The sequence below is a fragment of the Heteronotia binoei genome, chromosome 10 (assembly GCF_032191835.1).
Source record: "Heteronotia binoei isolate CCM8104 ecotype False Entrance Well chromosome 10, APGP_CSIRO_Hbin_v1, whole genome shotgun sequence".
Classification (NCBI taxonomy): Eukaryota; Metazoa; Chordata; class Lepidosauria; order Squamata; family Gekkonidae; genus Heteronotia; species Heteronotia binoei.
Window position 1 is genome coordinate 102,597,636 of NC_083232.1, and position 23,202 is coordinate 102,620,837.

Consider the following 23,202-nt stretch of genomic DNA (forward strand, 5'->3'; position numbering starts at 1 on the left):
TAACGGCTTCTTAGCCAACAAATAACACAGTTTAATAGTCTCAGTGAGCCATTTTGAAAGCTGCTAAGACGAGATTCTGGAACATAACTTAGGAAGCATAAGAAACAAAAAGATGCTGGTCCTTACGAAAACTCTTGGAGCGACTCAAATAAAACAATAAGGCACGCTTAACATCTAAAGCATGCAACCTACGTTCCTCATCTGAAGAAGGTGTAGGATAAAACGTGGGCAACCAAACTTCTAAGTTAAGGTGGAACTGAGAAACCATCTTGGCGAGAAAGGAAATATCAGGACACTCCAGACTTCTGAAAAGCTAAATATGGGTAGTCAGAACGCACAGCCCTGAGCTCCCCTGCACGGCATGCTGATGTGATGGCTACCAAAAAGGCAGTCTTCCAAGATAGGAGCTGTAACGAGCATGTGACCATCGGCTCAAAAGGACGCCGAGTCAGCCTGTCCAACACTAGAGTCAAATCCTACAACTGTGGGGGTGATCTTGAAGGAGGATGAAGCCTAAGCAAACCCTTCAAAAATCTCTTAGAATGAGGGTGTGCAAAAACTGAATGCCCCTCCACTGGTTCATGGAATGCAGATATTGCCGCCAGATAAACTTTAATGGAGGAAAAAACAAGGCCAGCATCCACCAGAGACAACAAAAACTCAAAAATAACCGGCAGCCCCACCCTCTGGGGCGAAACTGTAGTATCAACTAAAAACTGAAGAAACTTACACCACTTCCTATCATAAGAAGCGTGGGTAGACAGCTTCCTGCTATTCAGGAAAATGTGTTGGACTCTGCTGGAGAACTCACAGGGTCAATGAACCACGCTGTCAGCTTCAGGTGGGGCACGTTGTGATGGAATACGTGATCATCCTGAGCTGACAGAAGATCTGGTTCCACCGGAAACTGGTAGAAGACCCCCCCTCGCCAGTTGGAGCAGGATCGGGAACAAGTTCTGCCGAGGCCACCACGGAGTCACCAGGATGCAGCATGGTCTCTCTCTTGCGATCTTGTTGACCACCCTTGTCAATAGTGGCAGAGGTGGGAACAGATATAGGAACCGACCTTCCCACGGGAACAGCAGACCGTCTCCCAATGACTCTGGATCCGAGCCCCCTCAGGAGCAGAATAGAGGACACTTCCGGTTCTCGGCTGTGGAAAGACGTCCACCTGAGGATACCCCCAGAGCTGAAACACGGGTTGAAGGAAGCGTCACTGTATCTCCCACTCGTGCAGGGAAGCCGCACCCTTGCTGAGGGAGCCTGCTTGCAGATTGAGCACCCCTGGGAGATGCGCAGCCTTCACAAAGATGTCGTGGTCCAGGCACTCTGACCACAGTTCCAGTGCCAGCACACAGAGCCATCGAGAAACTGTCCCTCCCTGTCTGTTGATGTAACACAGGGCAGTGGTATTGTCCGTAAGCAGAGCAACAACCTTCCCCGCCACCATGGGGTGGAAGGATCGAAGAGCAGAATGAACTGCCAGCAGTTCCAGATAATTTATATGGCAATGAGTCAATTTCAAAGGCCAAGGGCCCCCCACACACAGAGCGTCCATGTGGGCCCCCCAACCCCATAAAGATGCATCTGTTGTCATCGTCACTGTTGGTACAGGCAGGTGGAAGGGAGCTCCCTGACAAATGTTGTCCTTTGACTTCCACCACTGCAGTGTTTGAAGTGTCATAGGTGGAATTACAAACCTCTTTCAAAGTGAGTCCCTTAATGGTCGAAACTGATGAAGAAACCAACGTTGTAGGCCTCTCATCCTCAGCTTCACAAAGATCAGCACGCTTCTAGTCACCACCATCAGCCCTAGCATCCGCTGCAGCTGCTGCGCCGTGCCCCATTTTCGACTCTGCAGAAGTTCGACAAGGTTGATAATGTCCATCGCTCTCTGCTGAGACAGGAAAGCGTGATGAAGGTTTGTATCCAGCAAAGCCCCTATGAACTGAACTGTCCGTGATGGAGTAAGGTGTGATTTCTCCAAATTGACCTGCAGACCCAAGGTGTGAAGAAGACGAAGAGTGGTGGCAATATGGTTTGACAAACTTTTCTTCAACTCCGCCACAAGGAGCCAATTGTCGATGTATGGAAAGACGACTATCCCTTGAAGCCGGAGGTGGACAGCCACAACGCTCATCATCTTCGTAAACACCTGAGGTGCAGTGGACAGGCCGAACGGAAGGGCCTTGAACTGGAAGTGTTGAGAACCTACTGCAAACCGAAGGAAACGTCTGAACGCGGGATGGATGCTGACGTGGAAGTAGGCATCCTTGAGGTCCAGCATTGCCATCCAGTCCCCTTGGTTGATGAGGGGCAGAATTGTTTGCATAGTAGACATTCTGAATTTCTGGTACAGAATAAACTTGTTCAGATTCCGAAGGTCCATGATTGGTCTCAAACCCCCATCCCGCTTGGGAACCAGAAAGTAACAAGAGTAGAAGCCTCCCGTCCTGGCCTCCACCGGGATCCGTTCTATGGCGTGTTTCTGTAGGAGGTTGCTCACCTTCACCAGCAGAAGTGGGGAAGGGGGTGTGGTGATTACCACAGATTGGTTCGGAATCTGAGCAAAATCTATTTTGTAGCCTTCCGCAACGATGGAAAGGGCCCACCTGTCCGTAGAGATGGACTCCAAGGCTGACAGGAATGGGCGGAGGTGGATAGACAAAGAAGAAGTGGGGACGGTGACGCATGCTTCCAGAAAGTCAAAGGCCCTGCTTTTGAGGGCGAACGCCCTTGGACTTGCCGGTGGTCTGTGCAGAAGCGTAGCAGTTTCGATTGTTCCCCCTGTATGGGGACCTACTCTCAGGTTGGGCAGAGCAAGGTCTCCATTGCTGTTCCGGGAAAAACTTTTGATATTGTTTCTTGGCCCAGGGTTTGTGCCACTGTTTTGGTTTAGCAGCTCTGGAAGACACCGGGACACCCAGGTTTCTGGAGGTCTTTGTGCTCTTATCCATTGCCTGAAGAGCATTGTCGGTGGTCGAGCTGAAGAGGCCTTCGCCCTCGAAGGGCAGATCTTCAACGAAGGCCCTGGTGTCTTGCTGGAGGGCCATTGACCTGAGCCAGGAGTGGCAGCGGAGGCAGACAGCAGAAGTGATGGTTCTTGCTGAGACATCCACCATATGCAGCCAGTTGTTATTTGGCTACAGCAAAGCCTTCCTTCTGCAACTTCTTTGCAGCAGACCTCTTCTCCTCACTCAGGGAAGACAAGAGGGGGGTAAGTTGTTCCCACACTGAGTATTGGTATCTAGCCATGCACGCAGCATAGTTAGATACCTTTACTCCCAGCGCCCCAGCAGAGTAAAACTTCCTCCCGACATTGTCCAGCTTCTTTCCCTCCTTGTCTGGTGGAGAGGAGCGCGTCTTGTGGGCCTTTGACAAGGAGGATACGACCACCAAACTGGGCTTTGGATGCGTGAAGAGAAATTCCGCACCAGCCTCTTGGACGTGGTACATGTGGTCCAACCTTCTTGATGACACAGGTGTAGAAGCAGGCTTCGCCCAGAGCTCCTTCACCGCCTGTAAGATGACCTTCGTAACAGGCAGGGCAACCGCTATAGACGTATCCCACTGCATGATGTCGAATACGGTGTCGTCTACAACGGGTTGTGGTTGTGTCACCGGGAGAGAGACAGAGAGTGCCATCCTCTTCACCAGGTCCCCATACAACTTTAGATCCTCCGATGGTGAAATGGGAAGATCCTCAGCAGTATGAGCCACTGGCGAAGGTTCCAAAGCCCTGTCCAGATCATCGGTACCGACCTCGGAGTCCGACGATGAAGACTCTCTCCTCAAAGAATGTTCCGAGAGCACCAGCGTTGACTCTCTGATGGGTGACCGGATCAACACCGACAACCAAGGCTGGACTTCCTCCACCACCACGCCACGTCTTTCGGGTGGGATGGACATTGATGCCAAGGGGCGCCGCCTAGAGTGCTGGGAAAGCTTCGACATATGGGATGCCTCGGATTGCTGGTCCCAGTCTGCAAACTCCCGAGGGGGGTACCACTGGTACGGCGGGTATGAATAGGCGTAGGGAGGCCACTGGCGCTGCTCCCACGGTGGAAGCGGTGGGAAGCGGCGAGCTATGGTGGTCAGTTCCAGCTCTCTCCGACCTCTTGCCTCATCCAGCGGTGCCAATGGCTCCATCGGTGCTGACACCTCCACCTCCGAGACAGAGTCGCTCTCACTGCGACGCCTCGAACCCAAAGAATGAGAGCGCTGAGTGAGGTCGATCTCTTGCTCCGATGCCGATAGACGCAACTGCTGCGAAGCACTGCCTCTCGACACCGAAGGGATACAATGTGGGGACGCCAAGATCTTCCTCGGTGGAGCGGTCAACATCGATGTCGAAGCGTCATGAGAAGGGGAAGGAGTGCGGGACGATCTCTTCTTCCGCTTCTCCTTAGACTTCACCTTCTTTGGTGCGGATGATCGGGTCCCCGAGTCATCCCGACGCTTCTTAGCTGGGGTGTCCACTGACCCTTCAGAAGGTCGCTTTGTGGTATGCCCGCGCTTGACTGGCATCTCGGTCCTGATCGGCAATGTATCAGCCGATGTGACAATCGGGGCCGCAGGCTCTCCCATCGGTACCGACGGGCCCGAAGCCATCTTTTGAGGACGAAGTGCCGACTCTACCAATGCAGCCGAAAGCCTCGCCGCTCGATTCTTGCGAGTTTGCTTTGAAAAACTCAGGCAGTGTGAGCAAGAATCCACACGATGACCCTCGCCCAAACAAAGAAGACAGAGGAAATGGCTGTCGGGGGGGGGGGGCAACCTTCTTCCCACGGGAGCGGCACCTCTTAAAAAAAACCCAACGTCTTTCCATAGACGCCAAGGAAAAAACCCACCCAGGAAAGTCTCTGAGGGGGAAAACAGGGAAAAACTGGGCCCCAAAGGGCAAGTCCAACAATTTTTTTTTAAACAACACTATCTATCTAACAACTAACTAACTAACTACACTAAGAAAATAACAAATGGCCTATTTACAACAAGAAAAAGCAATCGTAAGATTACTTTACCGACCGGGGACACGAAAGGAGATCCTCTCAGCGCAGAGGTCAGCAAGTAACTGGCGGGATCCTCGCACTGGCGCCGGCGAGCATGCGCACTGGGATGCCTGCACATGCCCGTTGGTGCCAAGCTCGAAAAAATCCAGGGCTTTTTAGGTACTGATTCGGGGATCGGCGCAGGCGCTCTATCCCATGAGTGTGAAGCACAGAGACCACGAAGAAGATCCGGGTTTGATTCCCCACTCCTCCACTTGCACCTGCAGGCAAGGCCTTGGGTCAGCCATAGCTATGGCAGAGGTTGTCCTTGAAAGGGCAGCTGCTGTGAGAGTCCTCTCAACCCCACCCACCTCACAGGGTGTCTGTTGTGGGGGAGGGAGATAAATGAGATTGTGAGCTTCTCTGAGACTCTGAGTGGAGGGCGGAATATAAATCCAATGTCGTCTTCTCTCTCAGGAGGCAGAATGAGTTTTGCTCGACCAGGGGAAGGCCGGGTGCCAGAAGAGCTGCAATATCTACCAAGTGAATATGCTGGTGTGTCAACAAACAAAAGGAGGGAGATGTTTGTGTGTGTGTGGGGGGGTGTGTGTGTGGAAACACGGCCAGACACCCTGAGTACAAGCTGTGCCTAGCACTAGCTCTGAGCAAACAAATCCAGCGTGCCACTGTTCATATATGCTGGGGCTCGAGGACCCACATTCTAGGTGTTAGCGGAGGAAAGAGGAACTTCACACAGGGTTGTCTGAATAGTTGTGTACTGTCATATGACCACAAACCAACATATTTATTTCTTTGTATACTTTGGTTAAAAAATACTCCAAAGATGCTTACACTAATAAACTGAAGGACCACAATATATATCTAGAACGTTTAAGCCATAGATTGCTAATTTGCACACCTAAAACTAAAACCAAGAACATATATATGAATAAATGAGTTTTTAAACTATGTTGGTTTAAATGATGCCTCAATCTTTAGACCAGTTCTGTTGACTGTGACTGACAGTAGCTCTCCTTTGGTCTCTGGTAAAGAACAGCTGTTGACAGTGATGGTCAGTCAGTAAAAAATAATAAATAAAAACTTGTCACCCAAGAGTGGATCACTTACAATAAGGACCTATCAAGCCACCTGCAAAGGTGTAGCAAAGCGGATACTCTTAACGTGTTCCCAATGGAGACAAGTGAGGATTCCCCTTGAGCCTCTTGACAGAAGCATTTTCTTTCTCTCAGGATCTCAGAAGAAAGACCTAAAGCGCCTTTATTTGGTAGGGTTGCCAACCTCCAGGTGGGGCCTGATGATCTCCTGCTATTACAATTGATCTCCAAATGACAGAGATCAGATCCCCTGGAGAAAATGGCTGCTCTGGAGGGTGGACACTATGGCCATTGTACTTCAGAGACAGGGTTGCCAGGTCCAAGTCAAGAAATATCTGGGGACTTTGGGGGTGTAACAAGCACAATTGAACTCTGGAGGGCATTCTGGCCACCACATTGAAAGGGACCTGCTCCTTTTAAATGCCTTCCCTCCATTGGAAATAATGTATCGGGGCACCTTCTTTGGGGGCTCATAAAATTGGACCCTCTGGTCCCATCTTTTTGAAACTTTTTTTTTTGGGGGGGGGGGTTAAGGAGAGGCACTGGATGCTATGCTGCAAATCTGGTGCCCCTACATCAAAAAACAGCCCCCCCCCAGAGCCCCAGATACCCGCGGATCAATTCTCCATTATACCCTATGGGAATTGTTCTCCATAGGGAATAATGGAGTGCCCAGCAGACATTTCCCTTCCCCCGCACTTTCTGATGACCCTGAAGTGGGGGAGGGCCTCCAAACTAGGGGATCCCCTGCCCCCACCTGGGAACTGGCAGCCCTGTCCAGCGAGCAAAGTCCCTCCCCTCCCCGAACCCCACCTTCCCCTGCCCCCAACACCCCAAACTCCTGGCATTTCCCCACCCAAAGCCTCTTTATTTGATCCCTACCTGCACTAGTGCTGAGTACACAGAGCTCTACTGAACCTCCTTCATACAAGACAGTAGCTAATTAAGATTCCACAGATTATTTCTGACAATAAAGAACCAAGCAAATTTTTAAAAAAAATGTGTTGAGGAAATGGCAACAATTTGGGCATATAAAGAAAGTGAGTGGGAAGTTCTTTAATAGTCAGGTTTGACATATGCCCTAATGTAAATACTGCCCTGTGTCTTATCTCTCAACAGGCTTTGTGAAGAGCAAAGTTGGGAAGGACAGGTCAACATTTTGGCCACTGTGTGACACAGAGTGTTGGACTGGAGGGGCCATTGGCCTGCTCCAACATGGCTTCTCTTATGTTCTTATGTGACACAGAGTGTTGGACTGGAGGGGCCATTGGCGTGATCCAACAGGGCTTCTCTTATGTTCTTATGTGACACAGAGTGTTGGACTGCAGGGGCCACTGACCTGATCCAACAGGGCTTCTCTTATGTTCTTATGTGACACAGAGTGTTGGACTGGATGGGCCATTGGCCTGATCCAACAGGGCTTCTCTTATGTTCTTATGTGACACAGAGTATTGGACTGCAGGGGCCATTGGCCTGATCCAGCAGGGCTTCTCTTATGTTCTTATGTAACACAGAGTGTTGGACTGGAGGGGCCACTGGCCTGATCCAACAGGGCTTCTCTTATGTTCTTATGTAACACACAGTGTTGGACTGGAGGACCACTGGCCTGATCCAACATGGCTCTTCTTATGTGACACAGAGTGTTGGACTGGATGGGCCATTGGCCTGATCCAACATGGCTTCTCTTATGTTCTTATGTGACACAGAGTGTTGGACTGGATGGGCCACTGGCTTGATCCAGCAGGGCTTCTCTTATGTTCTTATGTAACACAGAGTGTTGGACTGGAGGGACCACTGGCCTGATCCAACATGGCTCTTCTTATGTGACACAGAGTGTTGGACTGGAGGGGCCACTGGCCTGATCCAACATGGCTTCTCTTATGTTCTTATGTAACACAGAGTGTTGGACTGGATGGGCCACTGGCCTGATCCAACATGGCTCTTCTTATGTTCTTATGTGACACAGAGTGTTGGACTGGAGGGGCCATTGGCCTGCTCCAACAGGGCTTCTCTTATGTTCTTATGTGACACAGAGTGTTGGACTGCAGGGGCCACTGACCTGATCCAACAGGGCTTCTCTTATGTTCTTATGTGACACAGAGTGTTGGACTGGATGGGCCATTGGCCTGATCCAACAGGGCTTCTCTTATGTTCTTATGTGACACAGAGTATTGGACTGCAGGGGCCATTGGCCTGATCCAGCAGGGCTTCTCTTATGTTCTTATGTAACACAGAGTGTTGGACTGGAGGGGCCACTGGCCTGATCCAACAGGGCTTCTCTTATGTTCTTATGTAACACACAGTGTTGGACTGGAGGACCACTGGCCTGATCCAACATGGCTCTTCTTATGTGACACAGAGTGTTGGACTGGATGGGCCATTGGCCTGATCCAACATGGCTTCTCTTATGTTCTTATGTGACACAGAGTGTTGGACTGGATGGGCCACTGGCTTGATCCAGCAGGGCTTCTCTTATGTTCTTATGTAACACAGAGTGTTGGACTGGAGGGACCACTGGCCTGATCCAACATGGCTCTTCTTATGTGACACAGAGTGTTGGACTGGAGGGGCCACTGGCCTGATCCAACATGGCTTCTCTTATGTTCTTATGTAACACAGAGTGTTGGACTGGATGGGCCACTGGCCTGATCCAACATGGCTCTTCTTATGTTCTTATGTGACACAGAGTGTTGGACTGGAGGGGCCATTGGCCTGATCCAACAGGGCTTCTCTTATGTTCTTCTGTGACACAGAGTGTTGGACTGGATGGGCCACTGGCCTGATCCAACATGGCTTCTCTTATGTTCTTATGTAACACAGAGTGTTGGACTGGAGGGGCCACTGACCTGATCCAACATGGCTTCTCTTATGTTCTTATGTGACACAGAGTGTTGGACTGGATGGGCCACTGGCTTGATCCAGCAGGGCTTCTCTTATGTTCTTATGTAACACAGACTGTTGGACTGGAGGGACCACTGGCCTGATCCAACATGGCTCTTCTTATGTGACACAGAGTGTTGGACTGGAGGGGCCACTGGCCTGATCCAACATGGCTTCTCTTATGTTCTTATGTAACACAGAGTGTTGGACTGGATGGGCCACTGGCCTGATCCAACATGGCTCTTCTTATGTTCTTATGTGACACAGAGTGTTGGACTGGAGGGGCCATTGGCCTGATCCAACAGGGCTTCTCTTATGTTCTTCTGTGACACAGAGTGTTGGACTGGATGGGCCACTGGCCTGATCCAACATGGCTTCTCTTATGTTCTTATGTAACACAGAGTGTTGGACTGGATGGGCCACTGGCCTGATCCAACATGGCTCTTCTTATGTTCTTATGTGACACAGAGTGTTGGACTGGAGGGGCCATTGGCCTGATCCAACAGGGCTTCTCTTATGTTCTTCTGTGACACAGAGTGTTGGACTGGATGGGCCACTGGCCTGATCCAACATGGCTTCTCTTATGTTCTTATGTAACACAGAGTGTTGGACTGGAGGGGCCACTGACCTGATCCAACAAGGCTTCTCTTATGTTCTAATGAATCGCACTAAAAACTAATGCAGGTGGGCAGCCGTGCTGGAGTGAAGAAACAGAACAAAGTCTGAGTTCAGTCTTAAAGACCAGCAATTATTTAATACCAAAATTAAACTTTTTTGGTCTAAAAGGTGTCACTGGACTCAAACTGTACACTAAAGACTAATGCATTTGAACACAACCAGTCAAGAAGGCTCAGGGAAGAGCCAGGCAAGCTGATGAATCCATTGCAAAGATGGCTCTGCTGACTCTCTTTTATTTAAAGCAACCATTACAAAGACAAAGGCAGGCAATAATTAAGATGACTTACACACTGGGCTGGTTTCAAACTCAAATCTCCGGCTGAAGCCACCATATCCTGCTGCAGTGCGTGCTCGGATCTGGAAGATGTAGGTGGAAGCTGGTTTCAAGCCATCGGCAGTAACTGTGGTTTCCTTGGATTTGATGATGGTATAGCTGGTCTCTTGGTCCTTTGTTGGCACACATCCCGACAGGCATAAACACAGAGAAAGGTCAAACATTTAAACGGCAAGGGCAAAGTTGGTGGCAGTTGTTACAGAGTAGTTGGCATAACGTTCCCATCTCTTAATCAGGCATAAAAGTTGGGGAGCAGACTGCAGGCGTTCTTTCCCATCTCCCTTCCCTTCTTAGTGTTTACCACAATGCAGTGCTATCTGTGCCAAGGCTAATTATTATCAATTTCAGCCATGGTTTGCCAATCAGTAGCCAAACAAGGGACGAATGGTCCAATAGAGAAGTCTAAGATTTGATCGTGAAATTTGCTATAATTGAATTTCCTTATTATCCCTACTTAAAATACTAATTGAGAGCTAACAGCATCCACCAATGTTAACCTTGATGCAGACATCAGAGTCATTTGTGCTAAGAAGGGGAAGGTTTGCACATGGAGAGGGAGTCAGCGAGTGACATAAGGATGATCTCAGCATCTTCTTTGGGTGGAATTTGCAACTGACTCTTGGTGGTCCTCCATTAGACAAGTCTGTGGAAAATCTAATGGGCAGCTCAAAATGACCTGACATTTTTGCTGTTTCTGTTTGTCCCCAGTTATGTTCTGGTGTCTGCACTGACTGTAGGGAAAGGTCTTCTTTGCAGTCTCACAACTATACACTTTTGTAACACCAAGATTCAGGGATTCCAAGGACACTTGAGTATGCAATTAAAATAATGGCTTCAAAAATATGCATTTAAATATCATTTTGACATCTCCAGAGGAGGGCGACGAAGATGGTGAGGGATCTGGAGACTAAATCCTATGAGGAAAGGTTGAAGGAGCTGGGCATGTAGCCTGGAGAGGAGGCGGCTGAGAGGTGATATGATAACCATCTTCAAGTACTTGAAGGGATGTCCCATAGAGGATGGTGTGGAATTGTTTTCTGTTGCCCCAGAAGGTCAGACCAGAACCAATGGGTTGAAATTAAAGCAAAAGAGTTTCCGGCTCAACATCAAGAAGAACTTCCTGACTGTTAGAGCGATTCCTCAGTGGAACAGGCTTCCTTCTTGGGAGGTGGTGGGCTCTCCTTTTTGGAGGTTTTTAAACAGAGGCTAGATGGCCATCTGACAACAATGCTGATTCTGTGAACTTAGTCAGATCATGAGATGGAGGGCAGGAGGAGGTATTTGTGAATTTCCTGTATTGTGCAGGGGGGTGGCCTTGATGACTGTGGTTTTTTTTTTGTGGGGAAACATATTAGAAAGTTTGTCAAATGATAGAGTTCAGCAAAATTATCCCAGGTGGTTTGAACAATGGAGCCCATAAGCAAGTTTTCTTTTTCCTTTTTTTTTTTGGGGGGGGGGGGTTTAAGAAAGAAAGAGCACAATAAAATATAGAGGTTCTGGAGCTCTGCTCCTGTGAGTGCCTGCCTAAAATGAGGCCTGGTTAGACCTCACCTAGAATATTGTGATCAGTTTTGGGCATCACAATTTAAGAATTATATAGATAAGCTGAAACGTGTCCAGAGGATGGCAACAAAGATGGTGAGGGGTCTGGAGACCAAGTCCTATGAGGAAAGGTTGAAGGAGCTGGGCATGTTTAACCTGGAGAGGAAGTGATTGAGAGTTGATATGATCACCATCTTCAAGTACTTGAAGGCTGTCACACAGAAGATGGTGTGTAGTTGTTTTCTGTTGCCCCAGAAGGTAGGACCAGAACCAATGGGTTGAAATTAAAGCAAAAGGGGTCCATATCTGTTCCTATTGTTCCTGTAATATCTGTTCCTATTGTTTCTGTAATATGGGGATCATCACAGGGTGGTTGTGAGGATTACAAGACAATGGGCTTGAAGCTCTTCAAAGACTCAAGAGCACTACATACATGCCAAACATTATTAGAACAAAAGGACAGAGATGACATGACACTCAGGGAAGCAACAGGGGCATCGGTTCCCATGCACCTCGCTAGTCCGAGGCAATTAGGGGTTTTAATTGTAATACGATACAATGGGAGATGAAGCTGACAGGTAGCTTTAATATATTTATTCAACAGATGTGGTACACTAATGAGAAACATCACACACACACTTCCAGACTCCTAATCACTTCAAGTCCAATCAGGCTGATGCAGATTTCTGCACAGAAACTCCCCTTCCCCTCGCACAGTGATTACCACCATCCCCAGCGAAGAACAGACAAGCGCACCTTTTCAAAATATTTGATTTCGTACTCCAGGATGATGCCGTTGGGTCGGTCTGGCTCCTGCCAGGAGAGCGAGATGCTGTTTTTGCCAACTTTCCCCTTTTTCACATTTGTGATGGGAGAGGGGGCTGCAAAACAAGACAAGGAATCAAAACCAACTCAGCACAAGGGGCAGCTGAGACGAACAGAAGGCAACCCCCTTCTCGCAACGCATGGCTTGTCAAGCACAGAACAGCCCAGCCTACTCGCCAAGGGACTGAAGCGGAAACAGGGAGGAGCAGAACTGCCACCTGTTTTGGTCCAGCAGGGTTGCCAGTCTCCAGGTAACTACAACAGATTAGAAACACAAATAATAATCTATGATGTATTCAGCAACTTCACAAGAGTAGGAATACTCTGGAATTCCAACCTGAATTACACGTAGTCCAGTTCTTGCCATAAAGTAAGCAAGACAACAGGCGGTTGATCCACGGTGCCGTTTTATACCTTCACCAGGTCTTGTAACTTCATAGGAGGGTATCGAAATAATTCCACCAAATGACCAAAAAAGAAAATGCTAATAAAAATCACAAAAAATACCCATTCAATCTTATACAAAAATTACAAGAAATACAAGAATTGACACCTGCTTGTAAAAATCTCAATGAAAATTTGTACTTGGAAGTTGTTTCAGTATTTCAAATGTAGCCGAAATGACAAGACAGGAACCAAAAAAGCATGTAAATGAAGCCACTATAATACATACACAAAATTACTGCATGAAAACCTTCCCAAACAACTCCAAGAAATACATACCAATATTTTAATCAGAGGGAATCATCATCCTAATTTAGAAATGTGGCCGTAGCCTACAGCAGTCTTCACATACAGTGAGACCGATTTCGCACTCAGTTTACCCCACTGTCACATTCCTCTTCTCTGCGCAGCGTCCTTCGGATTTCCCACTATCTGCTCTGGAGTTGCAAGAAACATCGCGGTTTACGTGTGGCAAATGAAAACCGCTAAAAACTAGTTTCCGTTTGCCCCGCGAAAACCACGACGTTTGCTGCAGCTCCAGAGCAGATAGTGGGAAATACGAAGGACGCTGCACGGAGAAGAGGAATGTGACAGAGGGGTAAGCTGAGTGCGAAATTAGTCTGAGATTCTCTTAACTCGTACTTTTCCCTAACTCATCCTGTCTGTCATTTCAGCTATACAAGTACAAATGTTGTGAAGTTGCCGAATGCTTCACATATTATTTGTGAATACTCCATACATTATTATTTGTGTTTCTAATTTGTTGTATTTACTCATTGGAAATATTGCTTGTGTCAAGGCAATACAAATAATCATCACAGTAGGGACAAAAAGTTATAACATCTTTATTAATCATGTGTTGTTGCAGCTGTGTGGTCTCCAGGTGGGGCCTGAAGATCTTACAATCAGTCTCCAGACTACAGAGATCAGTACTCCTGGAGAAAAAGAATGCTTTGGAGGGTAGACACTACGGCGTCTCTCACGTCCCCAAACCCCTCCTTCCCTGGGCTTCACCCCCAAAATCTACAGGTACTTCCCAAGCAGAGCTGGCAACCGTAAGCGACAGACTCTGGCTCATAACCTCTCCAGTCTCCCCACCACAGTGTTGATGCTCCTTTCTCCTTAACTAAAGCAGAAGGATTGTTTTGCTGGAGCAGACCAAGTCCAGTGTTTTTGTCTCCAATAGGAGCTGACCAGATGTATTCATCTGACGGAGGCTGTCAATAAGCACAGCTAGGTTTAAGGTCAAGTATGAAACCAGACAGAACATGGCGCCAGGGTAAAATGCCAGGAAGGAGAATTTGCAGAGAGGAAAAGGAGGGAGTCTTCAGCGCTCTGAAACTCTTAAACAAAGGCTCCACGTTAGGAAAACTTGACTTCTGCATTGAGCCTGGATTCTTTTTAGTGACCAGAGGAGTGACAGGCAGGGACTTTGCCTGCTTCCCAACTAGACATGCCTGTGCGCATCTCTGCCCGCCAAAGAGTGGAAGGGCACAGCACCCTAACCAGACAAAAGGTGGCAATTCGGCTACCAAAGGTAAAAAAAGCATGATGGAAACAAAGGCAAAGCCTGGGGTTTTCCCATGCAGCATCTCAAGTCTACTTCAGAGAAAATGATTTCCCAACATGGATATAACTTCTAGCCCTGGGTAGATGGTCAGATGGAACAGAAAGCGCTGATATGATTTAGTGGTTGGAGTGCTGAGGAACTGCGAGTTCAGAGGAGTTTGCCACAGTACTGTCTGGGTGACCAGGGAGAGCCACTCGCTCAGTCTAACCTGCCTCACAAGGTTACTGTAAGGAGGGGGCATTCCTTGGTCTCCTTGCAGGAAAGGAGAGATAAAATGACATAGATATGGCTAAACAGTGACTAGACTAAAACGATGCCTGTTGACCATTTATTCCAGATGACTTTGATTCAGATATAGGGAGGCACTTAAGAGGCCCTTGGGTAGCTAGTTAATGTTCCTGAATATTCGATTGGGGTCCCCAAGTGTGGTGCCCATGGACCCCATAGTGCCCAGCAAGTGTTTTTAGAAAATGGGCGGGGTAGGTGGGGCTTTCGTCCTACAAAGGTTCTGATTCGCCACTGGAGATCTGATTGGCTATGCAGGTTTTTAACAACATTGTTTTGGCAGTGATTGCTGCCACAGCACAAGGATCTATACTGTGTGAGTGAAGGTAAGCAGTGGCAGCCAATTTCTGGCTGGCTCCTCCTCCTCTGGCAGCCATTTTGTGTCAGAATTCCATAGGTGCCTGCAGGCTGGAAATAGATCACAGACTCCTGTATTAGATCATTTATCGTCTGGCAGCTGAAGAACATTGGGAGGTTTTGGGGGGGAGGGGCTGTATAGCACACAAGTAATGCTATTAGAAAACCTTTGCTTATATTTTATCTTTTTATTAAAATACAACTATTGGCATCTTTAAAGTTAACTCACTTAGATATTGTAATGTTATCCACAGAGCTAATTAAGTGAGAATGATTACATGAGTCCTAAGAAGATTACAATGTACAGAGCCTCTTCTGAGCGGAAGCTGACAATCGAATCAGATGTCCATCAATGTTCCCTCTAAGCGGCAGAGTCTTGTGAGCAAAAATTCTTCTTTGTGAGCTACCGGCGTGAAAGTTGTGAACTACTGCATACATTAGCTTGCTCTGGGGCCATTTGTCCCGAGCTGAGATAAAAACGTGTGAGCTGGAGGCTAAAAAACTGTGAGCTAGCTCACACTGACTCAGCTTAGAGGGAACACTGATGTCCATATGTACAGGTGTTCAAAATCATCTTTTAACAAGAGCTCTCTCCTCTGACTGGGAGGGCTCACATTTATGGTAGTCCAGGGCTGTGATCAGATGGGCAGTTTGGCTCAATATAGACACTTTCCCCCAACAGATTAAACAGAGCACATCAGGCAGCCATTCCCCAGTCACACTCACCCCTTTGTCAGACAAGTTGGAGACAGAGTAAATAGACAGTAGTTGAATTCTGATGCTAACGGATCCCTGCACATTCATCCCATATTTCTGGATGTCCAAACTCCCCTGATGTACACTCAAACCAATTTGGAAGTGTGACCCTTCAGTTCTGGTTTTGTTGTTCTGCTTTTTAAAATGGTAGAGTATACATCCATAAGTGCATGGGTGCTCATGCACACCAATAAATGTTTTAAAAAGGTGGGGGGAGGAGTAAAACTTGTGTTTTGTTTTGTTTGTTTTTCAAAAAAGACGATACCACGCACTCTGTGGTTGATGCACAGCACAAATTTGAATAGTCTACCATGGAAGAAGTGCGTGCTTCAGCAGATCAGAGTGGTCAAAAAACTCCATCACATTTTGTAGCCATGACGATGACTGCAGAATTATACCCTGCCCTTCTCTCTGAATCAGAGACTCAGAGCGGCTTACAATCTCCTGTATTTTCTCCCCCCACAACAGACACCCTGTGAGGTGGATGCAGTTGAGAGCGCTCTCACAGCAGCTGCCCTTTCAAGGACAATTTCTGTGATAGCTATGGTTAACCCAAGGCCATTCCAGCAGCTGCAAGAGGAGGAGTGGGGAATTTATTTATTTATTTATTTATTTATTTGTAATTTATATCCCGCCCTTCCCACCAGGTGGCTCAGGGCGGCCAGATAAGAGTTTGCACACTTAACCACAACATCAAACTGGCTCTCCACCAAAGCACCCTAAACTGCCAGTCTTACCACAGTCAAAGGTAGGTGTATTTGTGTATCTTCTAAAAACTGAATCTGAAAGCCTTCTCCTCTATAATATAATTCTCCAGACAGATTCGTCATGAGTTCATCTAATCTTCCATTGGCTGAGCTACCTGTAGCTCAATCTCAATGGAGAGCAACCCCCACACTCCAGCAATTGGCTGAGCTGCCTGTCACTCGGTCTCAATGGAGAACAACCCCCACCCTCCATCCCAAGGACAGACAAGGATTGAGCCACTGCTTTGCAAAGGGGAGGAAGAAACCCCTCCCTCAATTGGCTGAGGGAGGGAGGAGGAGGGAAAGAGCCAAAGAAAGCCTTCCATTGATTGGCTGAAGGCTCCTCCCTCTCTTCTTCTAGAAGGGAAACACACAGAGAGAGATTGAAGTCCTGTGCTTAATACCAACAACATTATCAGAGAGAGAGTTTTGGTCTGAAAGGTCCTGTGGTTATAAGACCATCCTTCCATTTCCTTAGGCTCCTCCCATTTTCCCTTCTCATAGGAATCATTGTTGTGCCTTCAATATTTCCCTATTAAGAAACTCCCACCCCTCTTGAACTCATAGAATCATAGAGTTGGAAGGGATCTCCAGGGTCATCCAGTCCAACCCCCTGCACAATGCAGAAAACTCATGAATAACTCCCCCTAAATTCACAGGAACTTCATTGTTGTCAGATGGCCATCTAGCCTCTGTTTAAAAACCTCCAAGGAAGGAGAGCCCACCACCTCCTGAGGACTTGCATTATACTTAAGGAGATTGCATAATACTTAAGGAGAACTCACTTCTCCTTAAGTATTCCTGGCCATGGGATTCTACCCGGAATTGCTTATTGAATTTAAGAGAAGTCATCACTAAGAATGACCAGCCCTGACACCAACAGGCCAGGCTAGCCAGATCTTGTCAGTTCTCAAATGCTATGCAGGGTCATATCTGGCTAGTACTTGGATGGAGACCTCCAAGGAAGCCCAAGGTTGATACCTAGAGGCAAACAATGGAAAACCAGCTCTGAATGTCTCTTGCCTTGAAAACCCTAAGAGGTCACCATCAGCCAACTGTGACTTGATGGTACTTTCCATTACCACCACCATCACCAAGAATGACCAAGTCCTAAATCCAAGCCATGTGACACATTTGTTTTTCATTTTTTATGATCTAGTTCTGTGAAGCTTCCCCCACTGGAGTTCCCCCACTAATACTGCACCTCTATGATCTTTAAGAAGTGGCTGAATATTCTTAACCTCTGTGGGTTCAGCACTTTGGAGACCTTAGTGCCTAGTGACACAGATTTCTACTGTGTTCATTAGTGGCCAGGCCGAATGCTCTGTTTTACTGGGATGAGGGGAAAGAGAAATGCTAAGTGCAAACTCAGAATACTTTAGAAAGGCAGTAACTGTATCCTTTTAGAATCTTCCTCAAAAGAAGTGTTAAGTTATAATGGCAAGATAAAGACCAATTAAGTGTGTTCCATCGATCTTTGTGGTTCTGGTACAAAACTGCAGCTGCCACACATCTAAGTTACTGCAGAGAGAAGGTATGCATCTCTTAGCTTTCTTTGACAAACGGAAAACGTAATCCAATCTCCGTAGTTAGACAAAGTCTGCAATCATTCCATCTTAAAAGCTTGAAATGAGATCCCATGCAATACAATCAGCAGGGAAAAAAGGGACTTCCATAAAACCTGCATTGTAAAGGTCATTGCTTCCACAAGGACAATATCCTCTGAATGAAAGGGAACTGCGGAAGCTCAATCACCCAACAATTCCCAAAAGTCAGGATAAGCATCTTTGTAACTAGGAAAGGAAATGAAAGAACACATTTTACCCTAATTGTTTACAGATAATTGGGCATCCACAATTTTTGTAAAGAGAAGCTTCAAAACCTCATAAATCTCAGTTGGCACAAAAGCTTAAAACAACAACAACACAGAAGCAAATTTCAGGATTCCTCAGGTGGATTACCTGAGGAATGTTTAAGGAAAGACTGAAGAGTTTCTATATCTCTGAAAAATCTTAAGCAAAAGGTGGGGGAGGCATCCCCTTGCCGGAGTTAAGCATTATCACTGAATCTTGCCTTGGATCCAGCTAGCTTTGCAGCTGGCGAGAAAAGAAGGGGGTGTGCCCCCCCTCCTCCCGGCCTCCAGAACAGCTGTGCTGAGAATCATGGGATCTTCACATACTACAGCCATGTGGGAGCGGCTGTAAGGTGGAGGGAAAACGGGTGACATTCACTGGAAAAGCAGGTTGCATCCAACTTTGGGATGGACACGAGCCTCCCCACAACTCTAAATTCCTCACAGAAATCACCGGGTCATGGTTCACAAGCCAAGGTCCCTATCTAAGACCATCTCACAAGCCTCCACACTTTTTTTAAAAAAAATTAGGTTCCTGGGTCTTGTGGTGGGAAGCGAGGGGGGAGCAAGAGGGATCGATGAAATGGCTCCTTGTATCCATTTCCCCCCAAAAGCAGAGTTCTCCCCACAGGGCCAGCTGCTCCTTTGCAGGCTCCAGGCTGCCCAGCAGAGCCCCAGCCGAGGCTGCAGTGGTGCACCGTGCCTTTCCCTTGCCTTTCAACTGCCTCTTGAACAAGTCTACTGGCGTCCCCAGTGGGATTCTGCTTGCGAGCTCTGCACATCTGCAGCACAACTCCTGCCACGGCTGTCTCTTGCTCATGGCCTCTCTGTGTGCTTCTTTTGTGACCTGAGCATCTGTACGCCATACAAGTTTCTGAACACCAGTTCTCGAGGTTGTAACAGATCAGTTTTCAGGGCTTTCAATTTGTTTTGGAAAAACAATTCATGTGTCAGCTGATAAAAGGGATCTCCTCTGGCAAGAAGGACAAAACCGGCTGAATTCTGTGCTGCGCTGAGGCACACCTACAAAGGGAGAGCTGAAGAGCACGATACATCCACCATCCACTGACAATTTCCTGGACTCGAAATAAAATCGCTGTGTATGTCAATTCAATGCAATGGGAACAGGGTGACACGTTTTTCATGTCTGCGCACCTTCACTTTCTTCCCTGGATCCGCTGCAAAAGTCTGCTGTGTGCTTTGAAGCTGTGCCAAAACTCCCCCTCCCCCGGAAACATCTCGTCAACAGATAAGATTAAATAGATTTTATCAAATGTCAGCAGTTAGCCAACAACAGAAGCAAAGCAGTTTTTGTACACAGAAGAAAACCAGGCCAGAACTTGCCATTATGGGACACGGAGCCCAGCTGCTGGGGATGGCAGTGTCTCCTTCTCCTCTTCTCCCCTGTGCCACTCTGGATGCAGCACACCACAGGGGAATATCCTGCCCCCCTTCCCTGCAAGCAGCAGCTGGCAAAGGAGGCCCCTCAGGGCATGCCTGGTAAAACTCATCCTTCTCCAGAAAAGAAGTGCTGTTGATCCATGGGCACTGTGGATTAGTGCCTCTGCTTGGCCTCAGGTTCAATCCCCGGCAGCAGCATCTCCAGTTGAAAGGACCACGTGGTGAGTGATGGGAAAGACCTTCCTCTGCCTGGGGAGGGGGTCTGTTTCATCTGCCTTCCTGGAGAGCAGGGGGTCCCAAAGGGGTGACTGCAGTCACCATGGTGCCCACCAACACCTTCCCTGGCCCCCACCAAGTGTTTCCAGAAAGGGGGGGGGGCTTTTGCCCAGCAGGGCTTCTGGCTGGCTGCTGGAGGGCTGATTGGCTGTGAGGATTTTTTTTTTAAAGTGTTGCTTTAGCAGCAGCTGCCCACGGCACCAGGGGCTTCCCTGTGCGGCTGGCATTCTGAGTGGGGCCACCAAAGCTGCCTGCAGCCTCAGAAAGACTGGGCACCTCTGCCCAACCAGGGAAGCCAAGCTGCCTTTTCATGTTTTATGTGAAATCTGAACTCTGCCTCTCAATTTCTCTGCCCTGTGTCAGAACCCCAAAGGAGCCCGCAGCTGGTGGAAAAAAGTTGGGAACATCCACTTTAAATATTACAGTTGAAGGTTAATCATTCAGGTTGCCAACTCAGGCTTGGAAAATTCCTGGAGACTGGGGGGCAGAGTCTGGAGAGATAGGTCTGGGGAGAGTAGGGAGCTCCATGGGGATATCGTTCCACAGAGCTCACCCTCCAAAGCTGCCATTTCTTCCTGGGAAACTGATTTCTGTCATGTGGCGATCCACTGTAATTTTGGGGGAACTGCAAAGCCCACCTGGAGGATGGCAACCCAGATGACCAGACAAATCAGGCATCCTGAAAGAAACCTGGGCTGAGATCAGATTCCTGCAGGCTCCAAAGTGCTCCTGAAGTCCCTTTTGGTAGCTGAGGAGGGAGTCCAGGCTCGGTCTCCTAAGGAGACTCCACCAGCCAGCTCTGCCTTGGGAAATTCCTGGAGATTTGGGAGTGGCCTCTGGAGACGATGGGGGATCTCAGCAGGGTATAGAAGCCATGCAGCCCACATTTTCTCCAGCGGGACTGATCTGTATAGTCTGGAGACCAGTTGCAATTCTGGGAGATCTCCTCGCCCACCCGAGCGAGTGCCCTGGGAGGTGGGCCGTCCCTTTCCTCGCATCTGCTTTTTACTTCCCAAGAAGCCTAATGCACCACGATCAATAGGGCAGTTTTAGCAAGGAATCAATACTGCACTCAAAGGCATCTTTCCCCCCAAACTAGTTACTGACTAATAAAAAACTCCTCTTTGTGCTACCAATTATAGCTCACGCTGTAAAGTAAAGCCTGGATGTTGGTTCCTTCAATTTAGGCGGCGTGTTTAGAGGTTTGGCTTTAATATTAGAATTGATTGATTGATTGGTGTATCCTAGAAAGAGGCAGGGTTGTCATGAAAAGAAGTCCCTCCCCCGCCATAAAACTGGCTCATGCAAGTGGGCTGCAGCCCAGTCAAAGGATGCAACAGAGGATGAGGGGCCTATCGGGTGCGAGGGAGGGGAAGCGCCACTCATTTCAGCCTCCTGTTCTATCCCACTCAATGCACAGCAGCCAAGAAGGTCAGAACGCCTGCTCCGGCTGCAACGCCACTGAGGATGTTCTCCGCAGCTGAGAAAGAAACGTCTGGAAGGAAAACTTTCTCCAGTAGAACACGGCGCTTGAGCCCGAAAGATTCTACAAACCCTAATGATGTTACCAGCTGTGAAAATCTGAAATCTTTGTTCATTAATGATTTGGAGGTGGGAGTAAGGAGCGAAGGAGCTATGTTTGTGGATGATGCTAAGTTGTTCAGGGCAGTAAGAACCATGCTGGACTGTGAGCAGTTCCAGAGCCTGGGCAGGTGGATGTCAATGTGTTCAACATAGGCATGTGCAAAGGAAGGCACACTGGAGCCAAAAAATCTTTATAAGTACACATTGGTCCAAACTGCCAGTAACAAACCGGGACAGAGACTGATTCCTCATTAGCAGTCACTCCACTTCTGCTTCCCCCAGCTCAACCCCAGGTTCAGAACTCTCTGGAGATTTCAGGGTGGAGGGTGGGGTTTATGGCGGGGAGGGACCTCAGTACATAAGAGAAGCCATGTTCCATCCAGCCCAACACTCTTGTGTCGCACAGTGACCAAAATCTGGGTATCATCAGGATGTCCACCAGTGAGGCCAGAACTCCAGAAGCCTGCTCAAGCACCAAGAAGACAGAGCTTATACCTTGTGGCTAACAGCCACTCATGAACCTCTGCTCTTTAGAACATAAGAGAAGCCATGTTGGATCAGGCCAATGGCCCATCCAGTCTAACACTCAGTGTCACACAGTGGCCAAAATCCAGGTGCAAGAACTCCAGAAGCCCTCCTGCTATGGCCCCCCAAGCACTGAGAAAACAGAGCATCACTGCCCCAGACAAAGTGTTCCAACTGTACCTTGTGGCTAATAGCCACTGATGGACATCTGCTCCATATGTTTCTCCAATCCCCTCTTGAAGCTGTCTATAACTGTAGCCACTGCCACTTCCTGCAGCAGTAATGCCACATCTTAATTATTCTTTGGGTGAAGGACTCTCTTTTAGCTGTTCTAATTGTACTGCTCATTAATTCCATGAGTTCTTGTATTGTGAGAAAGGGAGAAAAGTACTTCATTCTCTCCCTGACTTGACTAAACTAGGCATGCTCCACCCCCACCATCTGAAGTTCCTTACAAGCCTATCTGCAATACCCCACCATCTGGAACACTCGGTCACAACTGTCCTTCAAGCTGTGTGCCTTTGCTCTTCTGTAGTCTCCCACCCACCTGCCTGCCCCACAATGATTTTGGCAAAACAGATTATGCCAAGGCCAGGCCAATGAAAAGCAACTTGGCATGCTACACAAATCTTCTTCTTTTGCAAGGCCAGGCATGATGCCAAGAGGCGAGCAGAACTTTCAGACGTATTAGTAGAGAAGGAGAGCTTGTCCAGGTCATGATTAACAGCTAATTTAGTGATGCTTACTTATTCTAAGGAGGTCACCCTTAATTGACTTGTCAATTAGAAGCTTCCTAATCCTTAACCTTTGTCATTTGGTGGATTTATATCTAGGAGGGAAGGCAGCAAGGGATAGCCCAACCTTGTCAGGCCTCAGAAGCTCAGCAGGGTTGGTCCTTGGGAGGGAGATCTCAGAGGAGGCTGCTGCGGAGGAAGGCCACGGCCAGCCACCTTGGCTTCTTTCTCACTTCCCTTGGAAGCTCCTTGCTGGAGGTCTGCTGGGATGGATCCCATTCATGGGGCAATGCCCACCCCCCTGCTCAGT

At 48.1% G+C, this 23,202-nt stretch overlaps 1 protein-coding gene across 2 annotated transcripts in view; it reads right to left on the reverse strand.

Moving 5' to 3' along the window:
* The window catches only part of EPHA5 (EPH receptor A5), a 361,969-nt gene that overhangs the window by 96,123 nt on the left and 242,644 nt on the right, over nucleotides 1–23,202 (reverse strand). For both annotated transcript variants that reach the window (XM_060247843.1, XM_060247844.1), the window contains exons 6-7: nucleotides 12,294–12,418; nucleotides 9,949–10,108 (exon numbers count right to left, since the gene is read on the reverse strand). In XM_060247843.1, the coding sequence (XP_060103826.1) occupies nucleotides 9,949–10,108; nucleotides 12,294–12,418 (285 nt within the window). The remainder of the gene's footprint in view (nucleotides 1–9,948; nucleotides 10,109–12,293; nucleotides 12,419–23,202) is intronic.